Source organism: Drosophila ananassae, chromosome 3L (genome assembly GCF_017639315.1).
Source record: "Drosophila ananassae strain 14024-0371.13 chromosome 3L, ASM1763931v2, whole genome shotgun sequence".
Lineage (NCBI taxonomy): Eukaryota > Metazoa > Arthropoda > Insecta > Diptera > Drosophilidae > Drosophila > Drosophila ananassae.
In genome coordinates, this window is record NC_057929.1 from 4722914 (window position 1) to 4743608 (window position 20695).

Here is a 20695-nt window from a genome sequence, read left to right on the forward strand (position 1 = left end):
GAAAATAGTGAAAAGTATTACAAATTTGGAAACAATTTTGTATAATTTTAATTTGTTTACACGACTGTGAACTTAAGGAAAGAGAACTCAACACACGAAATCATTTGAAAGACATGTAAACAAAGTATCTTTTGGATTTCAAGATACCTCACATAACACCTTAAAATAAGACTCGAAAATTTGCATTTGCTGGAAAGCTTAAAACACGTTTGCCATTCGCTTTCTAACCCAAGGTAGAGTGTCTTAATATATTTTAGCTTGTGATTTCATAGTCCAACTTGCAAACCAGAATCGCTGATTTGTTTTTGGAAGTACTAATGGCTCTAGTAGACCCTCCTACTGCCCCCCATTCCGCCCTCCCTGATGGCCAATGTTTATTCCAGAAATCGAAAGCTGCTTCCAGCTGGCTGGAGACTGGCCCTGTGCCAAACATTTCACATCCGAGCTACCAAGTGCCCAGCAAAATAGCTGCTATCGGAAGCCAATTTCGTATTGATTCCATTGAACTGGTGGAAGTGAGAGGGCATGAGGAACCGAGCGAGACGGTTGACAATCAGCAAAGTTAAAGGCTTTCGGGCAGAAACTTATCTGCCACCGCTACCGGTCGCTGGTTTCCAGGTGTGTGCCGTCGTCGTATGTCGTGGCTCTCAATATTCTGCGAAGCTTTTAAAGCTTCAGTCCGGCATTAGAACTTCGACTTTGACGTTGTGTGTCGATCGAGCTATCGGGAATTACACTGCACTACAAGCTAGTGGCCGGAATAGTTGTTGTCTCTGGCAGTGTATCCCGCCGTCTTCCCGCCGTAAAAATAGGTTTTCGTTTGTGTGTGTTTTAGTTTTTCCTGGCCCTCTGTGTGTGTCTGTGTGTGTGTGCTTTTGGCCAAGAAAAACCTGCGAAAAACTGACGCAATAGGGCAAAGGCAAACCCAAGTTTATTGTATTTGTTTAGGCCAATTTGGAAGCGGAGTGTGTGGAACTACCACTACTGCTATTAGCATTAACAAAATGTTGGCAATTACGCGCAAAGTTTGCCACTTGGATGCTAGTCTCTGAGATCACTGTTCGATTTTAGCATTCTACGTAGTTGCAGATAAGACAGACAGGGGAATAGGGAACTGCGACTGGGTTTGGGACAACGGGGCGGATACGTAACGGGGCGAATGTGGCCTGCAGCGGCGAAGACAGTGGCCTGCCTTCTTGTGGTGGCAAGTGCGGCAGCGGCACTTTTCACTTTTCAGTTGGCTCACGTACGCGGCCTTTGATGCAACGCCTTTTTACTTTGTCCGATGCCGATGCCGACGAATTGCAATTAATTGGGAATTAAATCGTAAGAGAGTGACGTCAGAGTGCAGGGTCGTTGGTCTTGGTGGTCTTGTGTTTTTGTTTGTGGGTGGCGGCGCGCTTCATAAATTAATTTACTAAGCATATTGTTTGTGTTAGCCCCCTCCAATCCCTCTCCCTGTATCCCTAAGTGTACTGTATGTGTGTGTGTAAAAAGCAAACAAACAATAAGAACAACAAAACAGAGAGCAGCAGACATGTGCTCAGCTCGTTATGGGAGAACAGAACAGAACGCTCCCAGCAAGCCAAATAAATAACGAAAGCGTAAACAGAACGACGGCAAACTCAAAAATCTATGCTAATTACAAGCAATAACAAAGAACCGAATATGTATCTGTATCTGTATCTGTGCCTCGTTCTGTATCTGAAGAATGCTTTAAACATAAGTGCAAAACCAACAAATCTGAGTGTGAGCGAGTGAAGGGAGAGTGTGGCCGAAACCCAAACATAGCCAACAAATTTAGAAAGAAAGATGCAAGTGACCTCCGAAGATCTAGAAAGTGAAAGGAAAATCTATTCATTTTAGTCCAAGGGGTCTTCAATTTTTTATCTAATTTCCAAGTCTTCCCTCTAATGATTTCATGAATGATTTCTTTTGTTCGTTACTCATTTATTTGCTAAGATATCTGTATAAATAAACACTTTTGTATAACATTTCCCAAGAACTCCCAAGAGCCATTTCGCATTCGGTTCTCCCCTTTATCAGAAATGCAAAATTTATCAGCGATAACCCAGAAATAGATAACTGGAACGAGCTCGTTCTACAGCAAATAAATCGAAGAAATTGATTTTTTATACTTTTTTGTTATTTTTTTTGTTGATATTGTGGAGCAAGAAATAGAGGCCAGATAGTAGCCACCAATACACTTCAGTTTGCGTCAATGGTTTCAGGCCCATAAGCCAAACTGAAAGAGGCCCAAACGGAAACAGAAGCCCCATTAAGTATAAACATACAAGTGATATATGTTCCGGCAATGGGAGGGGAAGTGACCAATTGAATGGCTCCTAATTGGGCAGCCTGAGGAGTCTATGCAGTCTGTCACAGTGTGCAGAATACCCGGGGATTGCATAATCCCCGGGGAAATAAAGCCCAACGCCTCAGTAAATGCACATCACGTGTCTGGGTTGTCTGGCACCTGACAGATATAGCCAGAATTACTTCAGTTCAGATCGGTTGTGGTCGGAGGAAGTTGCTGATGATGATGAGGAGTCTTAAGGGCCAGACAGACACAACAAGAGAAATTGAAATCCATTAAGTACCTTTAAAAATAAAAGCAGAATACTACTAACCGCATGGCCCACTGGGATGGATGATACATGTGCGAGTGCCAGTGCCAGTGCTATATATATATAGCTTCACTTATTCAAGAGTAGAGCGAAACAGAGACTTGTGACCACAAAAATCAAAAGAAATTACGCACGAAAAATATCTTGAAAATGCCATAAGTGCCATAAGTTTGTAGAAGATACAGATAGTCGGGCCACAGACTCATCATCATCATCAGATACAAAGATACTCACACTTGCGGCTACGAGGCAGAGCGAATATAGACAAACTCGATCTGTGGCAAACTATTTCCGTAATGAGTTCTCTTCCTCAATGCCCTGTATTCGATCTATTTGGGCATATTGCTCCCGACTTTTCTTCAAACATTCCCAGAATTTTTCCAAATGAGATAATGAATTTCAAACTAACATTTCTCTGATTTGATATGACCTCTAAATTATTTATTTTCTTCCCCAAAACACTCCCCAAACATTTATCATCTGAAACTTAAGCCTTTTTCAAAACCAAAATATGTCGCTGCTTGATATTTTTCAAAACGATATTTTCGAGCATTTAAAAAAGAATATATAATTTGTGCGCCTTCTGCGTAAATTCCACCACGGAGCCAAACAAATTATAAACGTGTTCCAAAAACATTTTCGAATATTTATGGTAGCGCCAAAAATATATATATATGTTATGCTGTTTTGAATTTTTATTCATTCCATTTCATTTGATTTTATGGTTTTGTTTGGCTTTTGGAAATTGCATTGACCTAGAAGATATGTCGGATATTCGGATATTGTTGTTTTTACGGTCTATTGGGGGGATCTTGATATCTTTGGAATACCCTGCTTTCGAATATGGTTTTGCACTTTTGCTCCCCGACACTCCCACTCACTATTCTCTCTGTCTCTCTTTGGATCTCTCTGTAGACTCTCTAATTATATATTCCCCCGATCTTAAGACTGTATTTTAAAAAATCAGAGCGAGAATGAGAGAAATGCGGCTGGCTGGCAGGCTGGCAGCATCATTATGAATTCCCGATTTGTTTTTTGTTGCTGGTCGGTGTGTATATTTTCAAATACGTGCATTTGGGTGCCCCAACCTTATGCGAGAGTATCTGTGTGAGTGGGTGATGGGTGTATGGGTGTGTAAGTGTTTCTATGTGTGTGTGTTTGAGGGGAACTGGCTCCCGGTTGAGATCGTGGAAAGCCCATGGGCCATTCCTTGTCCGTCGGTCGCCAGCGCAGCCGCGAGGAGCGGGAATCGTAGTCCCCCGCCAGAACCAAAAAAAAAAATCGGAATTAAGTTTATAGCCAGAAGAGAAGGAAGAACTTTAATCGAAACGGGAACAAAAGTTCATTGAAAACGCAATTTAATTTGGCCAAAAACTAAAATCTCGATACAAAGACCGCGATCTCGCCGATCTCGGGGATATAGATACATATATCCGAGCGACAATTTAACGATTTTCGGACGCGTGCCCGGCGACGTCCGCCATTCCCCAGCCGAGGGGTTCGATGGGCGGTGGGCGGTGAACGGTGGCAGAGCGGCAGAGATGCCAGCGCCGGCGCTGACGTTGGCAGAGCTGACTTTTTATATTATTTTCCGCTCGTAGTGCTCTTTTTTTTTATTTCTGCTGCGGTTCTTTTCAGTAGTTTATTTTTTGTCCGATTTTTTTGTATTTTTGTTGTCTACTGTCTACTGTTTGCCGGCTGTCGTCGTGAGCTGTGAGCTGCCTTCGAATGCCGGGCCGATCTCCTCGCGGTTCTCAGTTCAGTTCTGGTTGAGTTTCTGGCGACGAGTGACACACACAGTGGGCTTTAAGAAACAAGAAAATTAAACGACACTCACAAACGAAAACGAAATCAATTTTAGTTGTAGATACTTGCTGATTGGGAAAGAGCAACATCTGACCAAAAACACACACACCACGAAGCGCACACACAACACCACGCACACACCAATCACACAAATCTGCATTAGTCAGAGGGACAGTGACGTAGACGATGCCCAATAACCGGAATCGTAACCGCAATCGAAATCGCAACAAACGCAATCGAAATCAAAATCCAAATCCAAATCCGAATCAAAATCTGAACAAAAGTCAGGCAGAAGAGGTTGAGAAGGAGGAGCAGTTAGAGGAGCAGGCCCAGCCAGGGATTGCAGTAGCATCATCCTCATCTTCCTCCATAGATGATAATGGAAATTCTGGCACCGGTTCAAATGGGCCAACTCACAGCGACAACAACGATGCCGAAAATTCTATTATATCCGACCCAAAAGTGACGAATACCCCCCAACAACAAGAAGAAGAGCAAAAAGATATAGAAGATACATCAGAAATGGGTGCCAAAAACTCGAAACATCAGAAAGACAAGTCCGGGAAGCAGGGCAAGCAGGTGGAGGAGCAGGTGCGACCTGGACCCACAATTATACGGAGGCCCCCGGGTAGTCCTCGGCAGGCCAAGGTCATAGTGCACCGGATTGTCAAAGCGGAGGATCAGGTGGACAAGGCTGAGGTTCCCCAGCCAGAACCAAAAGTATTGGAAGTAAAAGTGGAACTAGGAAAGGATCAGGTGGACAAAGCTGAGGTGCCACAAGATCAACCCAAAGTTGTGGAAATAAAAGTGGAACAAGAGGTTTTGAAAGAGGATGCAAAGTCGGTAGATGCCACTATCCAAGAAGTAATTGAGTCTGAGAAGTCAGAGAAGCTCAATGAGGAGTTAAAGGAGCTGGTGGAGAAGGCACAAGAGCTACAGCAAATCGCACAACCTGAGGAGTCAAAACCTATCCAAGAAATAACCAAAGCACCAGAAGAACCAGAGAAGCTACCGGTATGCAGTATCCCCCAGGAGCAGAAACATCCACCGCAGCTACCAGAGCAGTCTCCAACCAGTATCCCAGAGGTGCAGGCTCATCCAATCCAACCATCACCTCCCCAGCAACGCACCTCCAAGGTGATTATTCACAAAATCCGCCTAGAAACCGACGAAGAAGAGCGGGAGCGGAAGGGGAAACCCACAATTGAGGAAATCAGCAGCACTTCCGGGTCTTCGTTGGCCGGCACCCTCTCCCCGCCGCCACGCTACCTGGTGGAGTCGCCCAAGAACGTGACCAGCGCAAGTGGAGGACAGTTCGCGCGCTTCTCTCGAGATGTCCAGATTCAGGAACTGGAACTCGCAAGCGATTGCAGTTCGGGAGAGTTCAATGTGACGCTATCGCCTCTGGTCTGCGAAGCTGACTCGGAAACCGAGGGTTCGGGGTCGGCAGGAGGAGGTGGTCAGCAGGAGCGATCTCCGCCAGAACAGCCGTCCAGCAGGAGCCGAGTGGAACAGCAGGAGCAGCTGCGTCAGAAGCGCGCCCAGAAGCGTAACGCCCTGGAATCGCACTTCTTGCCGCAGCTGATGAATCCGCGCTACCTGGACAGCATCCTGGAGGAGAACGGTGAGCAGCCCAGCTACAAGAGCTCCTCCTCCAACTCCTCCTCCGCCGCCAATAGTCGAACCCCCAAGCTGAACGAGAGTTTCCCGAAGAGTCAGCTGGACTTCAGCCGGCGGCACAAGCGACGGGAAGAGGCGCCAGCTCCTCTGAAGCTGGAGACCAAGTTTCTGGAGCAGCCCTCGGATCTGGAGAGCTGCTCCCGCCTGCAGAGCACCCTGTCGCCCCAGTCGGAGGACGCAGAGCTGGTGTACCTCAGCTCGTCGGCCTCCAGCAGTGTCTCCGATCTCATGGAGCTTGAACTGGAGCAGGCGGCCGCGCTGGCGGAGAGGGCTCTGGTGGATTTGGATACGGATGCCAGTCGATTGATTAATCCGCCGGATGACGAGATGAGCAGCACCAGCACCACCACGGCGGAGAGAAGCGAAACGGAGGCGGAAACGGAAACGGAGACGGAAAGAGAGCTGCCGGAGAGCCGCGAGAGCACACCTGTTAATGGCAGCTCTCAGTTAACGTTAGCGCCAACGCCACCGCCACCGTCGCAGTCGACGTCAGCGTCAACGCCTTCGGCAAGAGAAGAATCGACAAAAGATACAAATGTTTCTAACGGATCGTTGTCGGCCAGTTTCGGGGCAGCGTCTCCCCTGGCGGCCACGCGCGAGGAGTTCGTTCGCAATATGGACAAAGTGCGCGAGTTGATCGAGATGACGCGACGCGAACAAGAAGAGGATGTGACCGTTCCCGTTCCAGTTGCCGCTACCGGTACGCCGCGATCGCCGTCACCACCGCCTGTACCCCCGCCCCCCGTGGGCCATCAGCTTTATAGCAACACCCACATAGTACCCCTAAGCCTAGATACCACCAGCTTCGCCAATCTGAAACGGCAGGAGTCGAACGACTCGCACTGCTCGGACAGTACCACCCACAGCCAGTGCACGGCCATCAACCTGGCCAGTCCCCCGCTTCCGACCCCGCAGCCACCCACACCGCCCCTCCGGCAAAAGCCGGCCCCACCAATAGCACCTCTAGCACCAGTAGCACCTCCAGTTCCTGTTTCCGTGCCCGAACCCACACCCACACCTCCACCCACCCCAGAATCCACGATCGCTGCACCCAATTCAGAGCCCGCGATTTCAGTTGCAGATTCGGACTCGGATGCCATCAAGAAGCTGCGTCTGCTGTGCACCGAGACCCTGGCCTCCATGCCCTATGGCGAGCAGGTGCTAGAGGAGTTGGCCAGCGTGGCCCAGAACATAGCTAGCAAGTCGCAGCCAAATATGCCGTACCCCATGCCCCAGCTGCCGCACATCAAGGAGCTGGAACTGAACGCCGGCGAAGGAAAGTCCTCGTCCGCTTGGTTGGGACTGCCCACTCAGTCGGATCCCCAGCTACTAGTGTGCCTGTCGCCGGGACAGAGGCAACTAGTCGACGGAGAGACCCAGCCGGATCAGCTGTTGGACGCCCACCAGAAGTTCGTGGAGCGTCGGGGCTACCATGAGCTGAGCAAGGCGCAAGTGCTGGAGCAGGAGGAGAAGCAGTTGCAGGAGAAGCACCAGCAGCAGCAGCAGAGCGAGATGCTCAAGACCGCGGCCATGATGCGGGAATTGCGCAAGAGCCTGTCGCCCAGCAAGTCCCCGCCCCCGGTGCCACCGCCGCCGGTGCCCGTGAAGAGCGCCGAAACGGCGGCCAAGGCGAATGCTAATACTCATCCAAACGCGAAAAGAGATGACGCAAGCGGGCAAAAGCAGAAGATCGATCCGAGTGAATCGTCATCGCTTGAAAATAAACCAAGGCGAGCAGCTGATCTTTACGAGCAGCAGCAGTCGGCAGAGCACCGCCAGAGCAGCAGCACCACCATGACCAGCAGCAGCACCACCTCTACCGGCACCGGTAAATTTCCCACGCTGGAAAGCATGGAAAGTGAACTGGCCAGGATGTTCCCTCATCGGCCCAAAAGCGGTGACATTTTCGAGGAGCAGCGGAAGAGGTTCTCCAACATTGAGTTTCCCAGCCATGTGCCGCTGGCGACTCAGTCCCAGAAACGCTACTCCAATATAGAGACCAGCAGCTACGAGTCCAAGAAGCGCACCGAGAACGGTCAGGTGGTGTACGATGTGAGTACTTCCAGTCACGAGAAGAAGGAGCAGGGGGATCCACCCAAAGATGAACAACAACAGTCGCAGGCCCCGGCACCGCCTGTTCCCCCGCCGCCAATTATGTCAGCAACGAAATTAAACGGTGGCACTTTCATTGATGGAGACAACAAGCCCAAAAATAGCCACCCAGAGAAAGAGAACAGCGCCAGCAACGGTACGTATGAGGAATTTCGGCAGCGTGCCAAGGCCGCCGTGGATGCTATTGGAGGAGATCATCATCAGCAGCAGCAGCAGCAACAGAATGGCTTGGATCACGACCGCGTGTTCAAGGACTTTGACAGACTTTCGCAGCAGATGCACGCCGAGCTGCAGTCCACGCGGGAGAGGCGGGAGAAGTCCGCCTCCCTCTACGATCTCAGTGGGCTAACCCGACCCGTGAGCACTGGCCACCAAAAGGTGGAGGAGCTGCAGCAGCGGCGCCATGCCCACATGCAGGAGCTGGAGCGGGAGATCGAACGCTCGGCTAGATCTCGGCAAGAGCGGATGTCTTCGGTGCCCCGGCAATTGGAGGCCACGCCACCCCATGTCCATGAAATACCCATTGAACTGGAGTCGCGATCCCGGCGAGCCGAGTCCCTGTGCAATTTGAACGAACCACCGCCCAGGCCACACACCACAGTGGGTCACTATGGAAATAGTCAGACGGATGACTGGGCCAGGTATGCCAGTGACTTGGGCTACTCGGAGAACATAGCTCGGCCATTCGCCCGGGAGGTCGAGATCTGTTATCAGCGACAGAACCCGAGGGCAGCGCACGGTATCCGGGCTCCCCGCCTGTCGGCAAGCACCAATGACCTGAGCAGCTCCAGCCAGTACAGCTTCGATAGCTTCAATGCCTACGGGGGTCGCAGGACCCATGCCCCCATGCTGAACCAGGTGCAGCAACAGCCGCGTCCGCACTACGGCAGCTGCTACTCGATGATCGAAAGGGATCCCAATCCGAGGTATATAAGCACTACCTCCCGGAGAGGCGTGAGTCCTGCCCCGGGGGCAGTGGCCACACCACCACCGCCACTGCAACCACCACCAGCCTACGATCGCCAGCAGAGAAGAGCCTCGCTTCCGAGGGAGCTCCACGAACAGCAGCTGAAGTACATACTCTCCAAGGAGGAGGAACTGAAGCTGGAGGTGGAGCGACTGCAGCACGAGCGGCGACGCCTGATGGAGGAGATGCAGAGGGCCCCCGTGTTGCCAGCTCCCCAGCGCAGGGAAAGCTATCGGCCGGCCGCCAAGCTGCCCACCCTCAGCGAGGACGAGGTCTTCCGCCAGCAGATGGCCGAGGAGTGGATGAACAAGGTGGCCGAGCGGGAGGAGCGACGCCACAACAAGATCATTCGCATCTCCAAGATCGAGGACGAGCCGGACCACGCCGCTGTCGAGAGGGGAACCATCAGCGATGAGTTCCTGGACCGGGTCAAGGAGCGGCGGCACAAGCTGGCCATGCCGGCGGACAGTGACTGGGAGAGTGGAGCCGAGTCGCAGCCCCAGCCGAATGCCAATCAGTCGCAGGGCGAGTCGGATGTGGAGGCGCCACCAGTACGCATCCTGGAGGGCCAGGCCGAGGCCAATCTCCGCCAACTTCCACGGCACCTGCGGGAGTTCGCCAAGTTCTCCACCAGCGAGCAACTGCCCGATGGCGGACAAATGGAGCGACACGAGCAGCAGGAGCGGCACGAGGAGGCCACGGACAACTCGCACAGCAGTGCCAGCAAGAAGACCAGCATCGTGAAGACCTACAAGGTGTCCCGGCTACCGCCGTCCGTGCAGGGTGAGTTTCCCGGCCAGTTATCCGGGGGAAAGCCGCGTCCTCGCCAGTATCGCGAACGCTCGCTAACGGCGCGGCTCGTGAGTCATAACATCCCTTTGGAATTAACTAACAGCAACTGCTCATCTCCACTTGATTCCGATTCCGGTTGTGGTTCACCAACGGCAAAAGGTTCCTCTACCCCCCAGTCCACTTTCACACCCACTATTACACCCTCTCCCAGTACCCCATCCTCTCCAGCAGCGACTGCACTTCCAGTACCATCCCCTGAATCAAATCCATCAAGTACCACTGGCGGCATCTTGGGCACCGCCCTTCTGGTGGGTCTGTCCCTGCTGACCGCCTGGAACAAGTTCAGTTAGTTCATCCACCCACACACCCATGATTTTCCAACTTGATCTGTTTTCCAAAAAAGAAAAATTTTAAACAGGAATACTTGTATATATCTGAAATATTCGATTTGTTATTATCAAGTTGAAAATAATTTGTTTGCTTTTCTGTACATCGGTGATGGGCCATCGCATACATCCCACACACCTCCACCACATCCATACCGTAGCTACTTGGTGTTGTCCAAAACTTTCTGTCTCTTTCTTTAGTCTATTCTCTATCTCTCTCTTTGTCTTTCGTTTTGTTTACTCATTGTGCGCGAATTACTCCTACTCCTACTCAAATACAGACGAGGCCACAGAAACCACAGACAGGAGCACCACGATCCACCATATAGATAGACAGGAGAGCCAGGAGAGCTCCTCCAGTTCCGGCTCCAGAGCCACCAAATTCGGCGGCCATTGGGAAGAATTCTTTGCCGGCTCGCCCTTCCGATCGAAAATCTTCGAAGAATTCGACAAGTACTGGCGAAACTTCGAGCACTCCGCCTCGAACACATTCTAGAAAAAAGAGAAATCCTTTGAATCGACAGCTGAACCACAAACCGAATGCTTTAAAAAACACATGCCTTCCCCCCCTAAAAAATAAAAACAAAATCAGCTGCATGCAGCCACCCCCTACTTCCCGCCCCCAAAAACCCCAATATGCTCATAATAAAATATTTAAATAAAACTTAGAGATTTTGTCCAAATTGCGTTTGTGAAACTTTGTTAAATGTTTGAAAACATTGAAATTAATAATATTAGAAATAAAACCAAAAAAAAAAAGAAACAAAAATTATATATTTTAGTGTTGTTTAATGTTTAATAAACGAAATTATTTCATTAACCAAAAGTTGTTTATTTAATTCGAGAATATGTTCCTCCATATTTTCTTGCATTCATTGTATATTCTGCATGATACTTCCTCTTAGTTTTGTGATGTGTCCTTAAAGAGAGAGACAAGCTGCTTGAGAATATAAACTAATCCGTATATATAATGTATATAATGTAAAGATATTGATGGGAGGTACAATAAAATATCATTATTTTGGTAAATATCTTTAAAAGATCTTATATTTCAAAAGCTTTAAAGGTCAAAACTATCCCATAACTCTTACTAAAAAGGGAACTAAATATCTGTATCTATAAATATATTATTAAAAAGCTCTAATTCAATTGAATTAAACAATTAATGGCTTTAAATGACCTCCATTAATATTAATATTAAAACAGAACAAAGCAACCCATTCAGTACCTTTCATCAATTTGTCATTATTTAGGCTTTAAGAATAAAAGGCAACCATATTGCTTCGCTTTAGCTTTTCTTCAAGCCATCTTTTTTAAATCGGCTTAACCCTTGTGCGCCACGTTGTTCTTCCCCCATCCCAGCTACACCCCCGAGATCTATCCATCGGATTATCTGCCGCTTAAGAATCGCAATCAAGAAAACTAAAGACAAAGTCGAGTGACTCGCTGAGCAAAAGCGAAATTGCGATTAAGCGGAAATTTTAAATTAATTCCATTCAATTGCATGGACACAAAGTGCACTCCGACAGACGGTTCGTTTGTTTAAATGAGAATTACGAAATCGGGGGCAATTGAGCTAGAATGTCTACACAGAGAATAAGATCCTAATCAATTCGAAGTAAATTCTATTCTTTATTATCTAATTGTGTCATCTAATGTGATTTTACTCGTAATTCTTTCATAAAAAAAAAGATTTTTTGAAGCTATTCCCGATCTTAAAAAATATGAAAAATATTGGAAAAATAGGTTAAGCTTTTCAAAAATTATCCAAAATCGAACTATCCACTTAACATGTCGCTAAACTCCATAATATTTCTCTCTGTGTAACATGTATGCATGGAAAAGGCGAAAAAAATGGGGTCCACTAGCTAAGAAGGCTGGAAAAGTGAAATTCTAACCGCATGGTATCGTTCAGACAGAGCAACTTCATCCGAGGCAGCAACGCACCAGTCGGGGGCCATGGGTGTCCGGCTGCGACCACGCCCACCCAAGCAGACGCGCTTCCTGCTCAACGCCCAACAGCTGCAGCAGCAGCGCCAGCGACGCAGCTGGTCCGAGAGCGATCTGCTCAAGGAGATCGACAGCGAACTGCAGCTGGCCAAGGGCTTCCTCTACGCCAATGGTGTGTCAGAAACCCCAATCTCCCAATCCTCCCTCTCGTATTCCCCATTCCTTGTGTGTCGCCTTGTGTCTCAAATTGTCTAACCCAGAATCCCAGATCACAGATCAATCGGATATGTCTCGAGGTCAATTCGATCGAAAGATAATGGTTTTGATCATGAAATATTATCGATAAAGATCAATTTAACAAGAGTGTTTTGCTAAAAATCAAATTAAGTCCATTGTGTGCACGTCTAATTATGTTAAGTTTATTTTTAGTCCGCCCACTTTGTACATAATGAATTTCGACTGGCCGCCTGAAAGTAGGCAGCACTTGTTTCTGTTTTATGTTTCAGCAAATTACGTATACGACGTGAAGGCTTCTACTTGGTCACTTGCTTATATCTCTATACCTTTGAATGTATTCATGTTGGTCTGCATTGTGTACAAAATTTATGGCCCACTTGAGTCAAAGTTCTCCGCTTTTCACTCCCTTACGATCTCGCCCCACTCTCTCGCAGGGCTTCCTCTCGGGTCTCTGTTTACGAAAGCGTTTTCGAAAGCAAAAAAAAAAGAACCTGTTGTTTATACTAGGAGCCGAAATACGTACATATTCGAATTTTTCATCGGACTGTGAGTAGGAGAACGTTCAACAAATTTGTTGTCTCGACGCTGAGAATTTTCGGCTGGGATTTCTGAATCTTTTTGGATCTCTAGAGTCTATAAGGCGCGACGAGAACCAAAATCCAAGCAACCTGCCCGAAAATGAAAACCGTTTCGTAGTCGTCGTCGTGTTAAAGTCGTGCGAGCAACGCCAAGGCGCGTCAGCAGGCGAGAAAAGTGAAAAGCGAATTGCCCAGAGCCAAAAGGAAAATTGAGAAAATAGTCCGAAGTCGGAAAATAAGAAATTACAAAAAAAAAAATCTGAAAAAAAGAAGTCGGCGCTAATATTTCCACAGCAAAAATATGGGGCAGGGTTAGTTGAGTGTTTTCTATTGAAAAATTTGGTGTGTTTTTGTGTGTGTTTACCCCCCAATTCCTGTTGGCGGATTCCATGTGAATGATATACAAAAGATGCATCCGAATTTTAAGTGAATCTCAGTGCATTTCTGAATATAATTCTCATTTAAGTCAACAATCTTTTGCAAATCAAATGCAAATCTCTGATTTTTTCAGAGCACACACAAAACACGGGCGGCACTTCGGGCAATTCGACGATTTTTGCACCGAAATTCAAGGCGCGAGCGCCCCCAGGCTCAGGTAAATGGAAATGTATCTAACGGATGCATCCGTGACAAATGTGACAAATGGCAAACATGACGTTTTCAGGGGGCTGTCTTTTGAAGATTCGTCGCAGCCTGACGAATCGCATAAGGTTGCCTTTTCAGCGCCTTTTTCCCCCGACTTTCCACCTTTCCGACTTGGCCGTTTCCAAATTTATGGATCATATTTATAGATCGTCGTTTTTTTTTGTGTTGGCTCTTTTGCTACGCTTGCAGACTGAACTTGATTCAGTTTTTGGCAGATTGGCGATTGTTTATTTTAAATATTTCACATTAGTTCACTGTTAATTGTGCACACACACCCAGCGACCAGGCGAAGAAAATTTCCACATGATTTAGGCGATTGGTGTTTTTGTTTTTTGGAAAATCCAAAACTGGAAAATGAGGTGCGCCACTGCTCTAAATATACAATATGACGTAAAATCCTACAGCGAGAAAGCACGAATTATTTATTACAATATTTGCAATGTTCTCAATTGTTGTTCTGCCGTCCAGCAGTCCAGTCGCTGTTATGTTAGCCGCCCACACGGATGCCGCCTTTTACAGTATCCCATTAAAATGCCAGCTAAATAAAATCAACACGGGCTACTCTACCATGTCGCCATCACGATCTATTTCATCTTTCAGCCAGATCTTCTGAGGTTCTCCTGCCAAAGTCCATCGTGTTTGGCCAAGACTTTCCATTCACTATTCACTAGAATCTTTTCGGCCATAAACCCCTTTCAGGATTGACGGGGGCGTGGGCAAATCCATCAAAACTTTTATTCCTTGATTGGCGTCATCTGATGGTATTATCTATGCTTTGGATTTTTCGATTTTCATCTTGTTTATTTAGAGCATTAATTTGTATGTTGTTATTTTTAAAAATGTTCTCCCTCCGTGACTCGGTTTCTGTTGTTGCTATTTCAGAAATTCAAATTCTATTTTTTTTTTTGCTTGTGCCAAAGAATGGAAAATATAAATTTGAAGACTTTTAGTGAGTGAAAATAATTTATAGTTTGGTATAAATTCAGTTGAACTTGAACGAACAGATTTACCCTCCGAATAGCGATTTAATTTAGGTTCATGACGTTGCCATTGGCGGGATTATCAATCTGTTGAAAGGAGATCTTAATAATAGCGATTGGATAAGAATTTGGCAATCAACTCGAGTCCATTGCTAAATGAGGAATGGGATATAAATACTGGGGAATTTATTACAGGTGGAAATCAAAGAAAACTGAAATTTACTTTGAAGATGGAATGGTTTCGAGTGGGTTGGGCATCCATCTATGGGTAGGCTCCATTAAACTAGATTAAACTAGTTGATCTAACTAGCTTAGTTTACGACATTTCTTTCCAAACAAAATAAGGTGGCATACAAATAATCCCTTTCATCTGATGCCTTCCATCTAGGAAAGTTCCGATCAGTTCCGGTTGAACCACAAGTATGCTGTACTCCATAAATAACCCCAACTGGATAAGTTTTCTTCTCCAACTCCCCAATTGCCTCTTGAAAGCCAAAGCCCCAACGTACTCCCCCTAAATTCCCCATAAATCAGCCCAGGAAATGCTCTTAATTTGCCAGAGTCGGGCGCACCCATTTCCATTCCCATTTCCAATTGACAGGTCGGAACTCCGGATCCGAACTCCCGTTCCCAATCGGCGACAGGTTACTCTGATCTACCAGCCCGCTTTCCCCTTTCTCCACACACACTTTCCCCCCATACACACACACACACAGCCCCCCAGAGACACACACCTATTTTTGTGTGAATTTTACAAGGCCGCAATGAGCTGTTGGTTCCGCTATTGGAAAAACATTTTAAAAACTATCCCGAGTTAAAATTAAATGGTTCCCTCATTGTAGGTTAGACCCCTTCCAATTACACGGAAAGAAATGAGTTTAAAAAGGGATAGTTTCATTGAAAAAAGTACTTTGAAGTACTAGAAGTACTATGGTATTTCAAACCATTATACCTGAAATGATAGAAGTCTCCTTAATGAAAACCTTATCTTTTTATATATAAATATAAAATTAGTATAGTATAGTAATAATTCCTTTTATTCTTTAAAGTGTATAGTATGCTTTTTTCAGAATTTTCTTGTTCGCAAATCGATAAATTTGAAAATGAATTGCTTTGAGGAACGAAATTCGAAATGCGGCTTCTGCTGCTCGATTGCGGACACTCCTTTTGCGGGTGTGTCTCTGGGTAGTCTTCGCAGTAGTATTGGTAGTATTAGTAGTATCTATGGCAGTGTCGCACTCAAGTGCCACTATTAACATTTTCTTTGTTGTTGTTGTTGTTGTCTCATCCAAGCGAATTTTCGAATTTTCCGTTTGATTTGTTCTAAAGGCAGCAGTGGCCACCGGAAGTGCCAAGCCAAGTCAAGCCAAACCAATCGAATTGGCTTTTGTGTTTTGTTTGGCTTTTGTGTGTCTTTTTGGACTGTTTTTTGTTTTGGATTTGGCTTTGCCAAGAAGAGTTGTATTTTATTTTTTATTTTTTGTTTTGTTCAGTTGTTTTTGGGTGACTTTTTTATTGTTGTTTAAATGCTGGTTCACTGTACTCCGCCGCACACATTTCCGTTCCATTTCGCATTGCACGCATAATTGGCGTTCCGGGGTGAAAAGCGAAGATCCCTCGATCTATTCGTGGTAGCCCCTCGTTGCTCCGGTTGATCGAACACTACTGTTACTGCTCCCACATTTGAGTGCCCGCCGAGTAATTGATCTTCTATTCGCGAAGGGGGTATACAGACTATGTAGTAGCTAGTTGGGACTGGAACTGGGACCGACTGACTGAAGGAGGAGCAGCCAACTAGATGGGTGTGTTCGTTAGCCGGTTGCTTGTGATTTGGCCTTTTGTTTCTCCCCTGCCCATTACCCATACCCATACCCATTCCCCTTCCGAATCTGAATCCGATTCCGAATCCATCCCCATTCCTGGGCTTTGCTCGACGCTGGCGAGTCACGCAAAATTTAGTTCGCCTCGAGCCGTGCGCGGAGTCAGCAACTCAATCAGCGAAACGCTCTCCAAATCGTTATCCGTAAATCGTATTTGCATCCGTATCGGTATCCGTATCTTTATCTGTATCTGAGTGCATCTTCTAGGTAAATCCATCAGATAAATTGAAAGCGATTAGCGCGTGTGACTCAGAGGATATCCATCTGTGTGTGCGCGATTTTGATTGACATTTGCAAGGAGAAGTCTCCTTTTGATTCGATTGTATAATTCAATTAAGTGCTGATTGAATAAAGACGTCAGCGCGCCCACATACGACCGACCAGCATCACCACCCCCACTGCTCCACCACTGCTCCTCCCCCTCTAACCGAGCACCCCTCTAACCCGAAACCAAAACGCTGGCAAGAGGCAAGAGACCGCTGCTCCTCATCCAAATACGTGTCAATGTCTCGAAGGCAGTGCGCCTAGGGCAGATCTATCTGTATCTGTATCTCTGTATCTCTGACTGTATCTGTATCTGTATCTCGACGTGTTTGTTTGTGGTTTTTGTTTTTTTTTACAGGTGGCATATAAATCTGTAGAATGAAAGATTTTGGCTAGACCCAATGCAAAACCTGCACAGACACTGGGTGGGTTACTTAACAAGTTATGGAATTATGTTGGCATTTTAATGGGAAGCAATTTATATTCATCAAGAGATTGGAAATTTCTGAAGGCTTTCTTGTGTTTAAAGTGGGTGAGCCACTAGATAGAACATCTCTAGATAATCATTATAAAGTGGGGGACTAAGATCTTTAAATCTAAAGAGATACAAATTACTTTTGATTCAAAGGTGCCAGGTTTTGTTCTCACAAAAGTATAGTTTATAAAGTTTCTTAAATAATGATTATACTTGATTAAAAAATAGATTTCTCTTCAGATAATTATAATAGCACACCTCGTTTAGTTCTTTAACGGTACGGGAATATAAATTTATATCTCTTGGTCTATCTTGGTCTGTATCTGTGTATTTTGTGAATGCTAAACATGCGCCAAATGCGATGACTCATCCCGGGCCTTTTTACACTCCCCACCTCTGTGTGTTTGGGTGTGCGAGTGTGTGTGTTGGCCAAGTGTGTGTGTGTTGGCCGAATTTTGAATGGCTGCCAAATGGCGGCTTCCTTGGTCGCAGTCGTATTAATTATTGCTGTTCTACGTCGCTATGTTTGTTTGTCAATTTGTCTTTCGGTCGGTTTGTTGACTGCCGAGCGCTATTTTCGAAGAGCGACCGCAGATTGAGGCGCCCATTGGGCATAAATTTGTTGACAAGTGTAAATGTCGCGGCTAGAAACTCAATCTCTGACCCACGGCGCCCCTGAAAATGTCATATGCCACCACAAAAAAAAAATTAAAAATGAAACGAAATGAAATATCAACGACACCCGCCCACATGGTCTCATCCCTTGAAACTTTCGACAGGCGTGTGGACACCTTACGGATCCAGCAACGAACTAAATCAATCGGGCGCCCCCTCGGCCACGCCTCCGCCCCCACCGCTACCCGCCCAGCCCGTGTGGACGCCGCAACCGTCGCCGGCACTGAGCGGTCGCAAGGAGTTCCGTCCGGTGCACTTCGAGTCCCCCACCCTGCCTCGCCGCTACACGGCCCTGCAACACCAACAACAGCAGCAGCAGACAACGACGACACCACCGTGGTCCTACACCAACGGAGAGGCGCCCCCACCGCCCGCACCGCCGTCCCTCAACTCCGTCAATTCCAACTCGGACTACGCCGAAACTGATTGTTCCCAGCACTTTGGTCCCATAGCCCCCAGTCGGAGTGTTTCCGACAAGATCCGAAGTACTACAGATCTTCTCCTTGACTTTTCCACCTCTTCGCTGTAGTATCCGACTACCCAAAACTCAAAGAGGCATAAAATTTCCACTGAATTGTCCGATATTTTGGGGAAAATGACTTAATATTATTGAAAAACCCATCAATATTTCATGCCAAATCTATAAAATTTTATAGCACTTTCAAGAAGTAGTTTGTTTTCAACAAAACAGGCTACTTGTTCTCTATTTTGGTCTGGGTATAGAAGCATCTTTATGTCTATTAGATCATAAGAATGTAATAACTTGTCTATCTTTGAGTATCGGGTATCGCACAGTTGGCTCTCTCCTCATTTTGTATTTTATTCCTCTAACGATCAGTTCTCGTTTATCCTTCTGACAAGCATTTGAACGATCCTCTTCCAATTCGGAACTGCAAAGGCCCTTCGTGCGCCGCCAAGTGTCCGACGTAGGTCGTCCCGCCTACAGGCCCAATGAAGTCAGTAAGTATAGCCGATGTTAGATGTTTGTTAGGGCAAGTGACCAGGTGAAGCGAGCTCACGTCGAAGCACAACACTGAATGTAGCCGTGATCTATGTCACCCTATTTGTTTAACCCTGAAAACAGAAACCCAAAACCCCAAAAAAAGGATTACCCAAAGCACTAACCCCCTTAATTCATCTGCGGTTTCCAGTCTACAAGGTGAAGAGCGAGTATCTGAGCGAACCGGAGACGGGCAACGATCGTCCCCGGAAAATGGCACAGTTAGGGCGAAGGCAGTACGATGGCATCGGTCCGGTGACCAACGATGGAATGCCCATCATTCTCAGATCGGTAAAGGAATCTCCATTTTACATCAACCATGGGGGGCTTACAATGGGGGGCTTCTTTGTTACGATTCTGATACGAGTACTGTCCTTATCCTTATCCAACAAAACAGGAAGTCCAGGAGCCTCATCAACATGAATGGTACAAGCGTCTGTACCAGACCATCCACAAGCAGAAGAACGGCGGTAAATGTCTCCCACTTTCACCCATCGGTCTGAAGCATTACGAACCCCTAGAACCCCCATCCCACCATCCCACTTCATTCCCAAAACACCCTTTAATGCTTCAGTCTGATCTCCAACTTATTGCATTGGTCTCTTCTTCTCAAAAACCAATCTCGTTTCTCACATTTCCATTCGCTTTTACCTCAAGATGATTTCGTGATTCGCTACAAGTGTCCCAGAGGTGATTCTTTGATCTTTTAACTATGCTATACCCCGTAGTCTCCATCCTGTACCTCCTCGCTTTCGCCTGTACATATTTATAGATAGAGTAGAGTGTTCAAGTCTCTAAAAAATAGAGCGAACACTGTTGATTGGGTTTTATTTTGTTCCATGCATGCTGTATTATTTGGTCCTACATACGATCTCTATCATGTTCCAGCGTTAGCTCATTGACAATTCGGCAGCTTCTACTAAATTTCAAGACTAACCTACTTTAAGGCCTAACCCCACCCACAAGCCACCGCCAAAATAAAATAACACACAAGAAAACAACGCTAGCCTAACACCATGCCCGCCAGTACACCAACAAAACAAAGTAATGACTGCGATTAGTAGAGCTTGATAAACTGCTTTATTGTCCGGCTTGGATGACAATGTCTAATGAGCTCTCTTTATCCAATCAGCCCGTCCGTCGTACAAGAGCAACGGCTACGTCTCAGAGCCCGAACCCAACTACGACTCCGACTACTCCACTACGGTGAGGTACCGCACCCAGAATCCGCACCGCGTTCAGTCCGTCTCCTCGGCTGTCAATGTGCGCAACCTCAACCAGGACGAGAAGTCAGTAAATGCTATTTAGCTCTAAAGATTCCCGGTTAACTGGAGCTTGAACTCTTTCAGGTTGTATGGTACTATGCCAAATCCTATAAAATCAGCACAGAACTCGTATAAAAATCAGCCAGGACGCATTGAAGACTATACCACTGGTCATTCGTCGGTTTCCGAAAAGGAAAAGAAGGAGGTAAGTGCCCAGACTCATAACAAACACTTGCACCACTTCATCAGTGTGACCAATTCCGTGTTTGTAACATAAAAAATAGAAACAATGTTGGTCGCACTGTTCATCGTTAGGAAAACCTCATCATCAAACATCATTTTAATTCGCTGAAACACCAAAGTACCGAAGCTTTCG

At 46.6% G+C, this 20695-nt stretch overlaps 1 protein-coding gene across 27 annotated transcripts in view; it reads left to right on the forward strand.

Moving 5' to 3' along the window:
• LOC6495636 (sorbin and SH3 domain-containing protein 1) overlaps positions 1–20695 on the forward strand; it is a 37646-nt gene that overhangs the window by 5636 nt on the left and 11315 nt on the right. For 4 of the 27 annotated variants that reach the window (XM_044715488.1, XM_044715489.1, XM_044715490.1 and 1 more), the window contains exons 1-7: positions 4256–9975; positions 12286–12492; positions 19206–19345; positions 19452–19524; positions 19712–19744; positions 20187–20343; positions 20404–20524. In XM_044715488.1, the coding sequence (XP_044571423.1) occupies positions 4620–9975; positions 12286–12492; positions 19206–19345; positions 19452–19524; positions 19712–19744; positions 20187–20343; positions 20404–20524 (6087 nt within the window). In that variant the 5' untranslated portion in view covers positions 4256–4619. Of the gene's footprint in view, positions 1–661; positions 813–3345; positions 9976–10651; positions 11191–12285; positions 12493–13151; positions 13447–13646; positions 13731–18158; positions 18540–18915; positions 19015–19205; positions 19346–19451; positions 19525–19711; positions 19745–19767; positions 20099–20186; positions 20344–20403; positions 20525–20695 lie in introns of those variants that run through there. The other 23 variants (XM_032450392.2, XM_044715482.1, XM_044715483.1 and 20 more) reach the window with 17 other exon arrangements.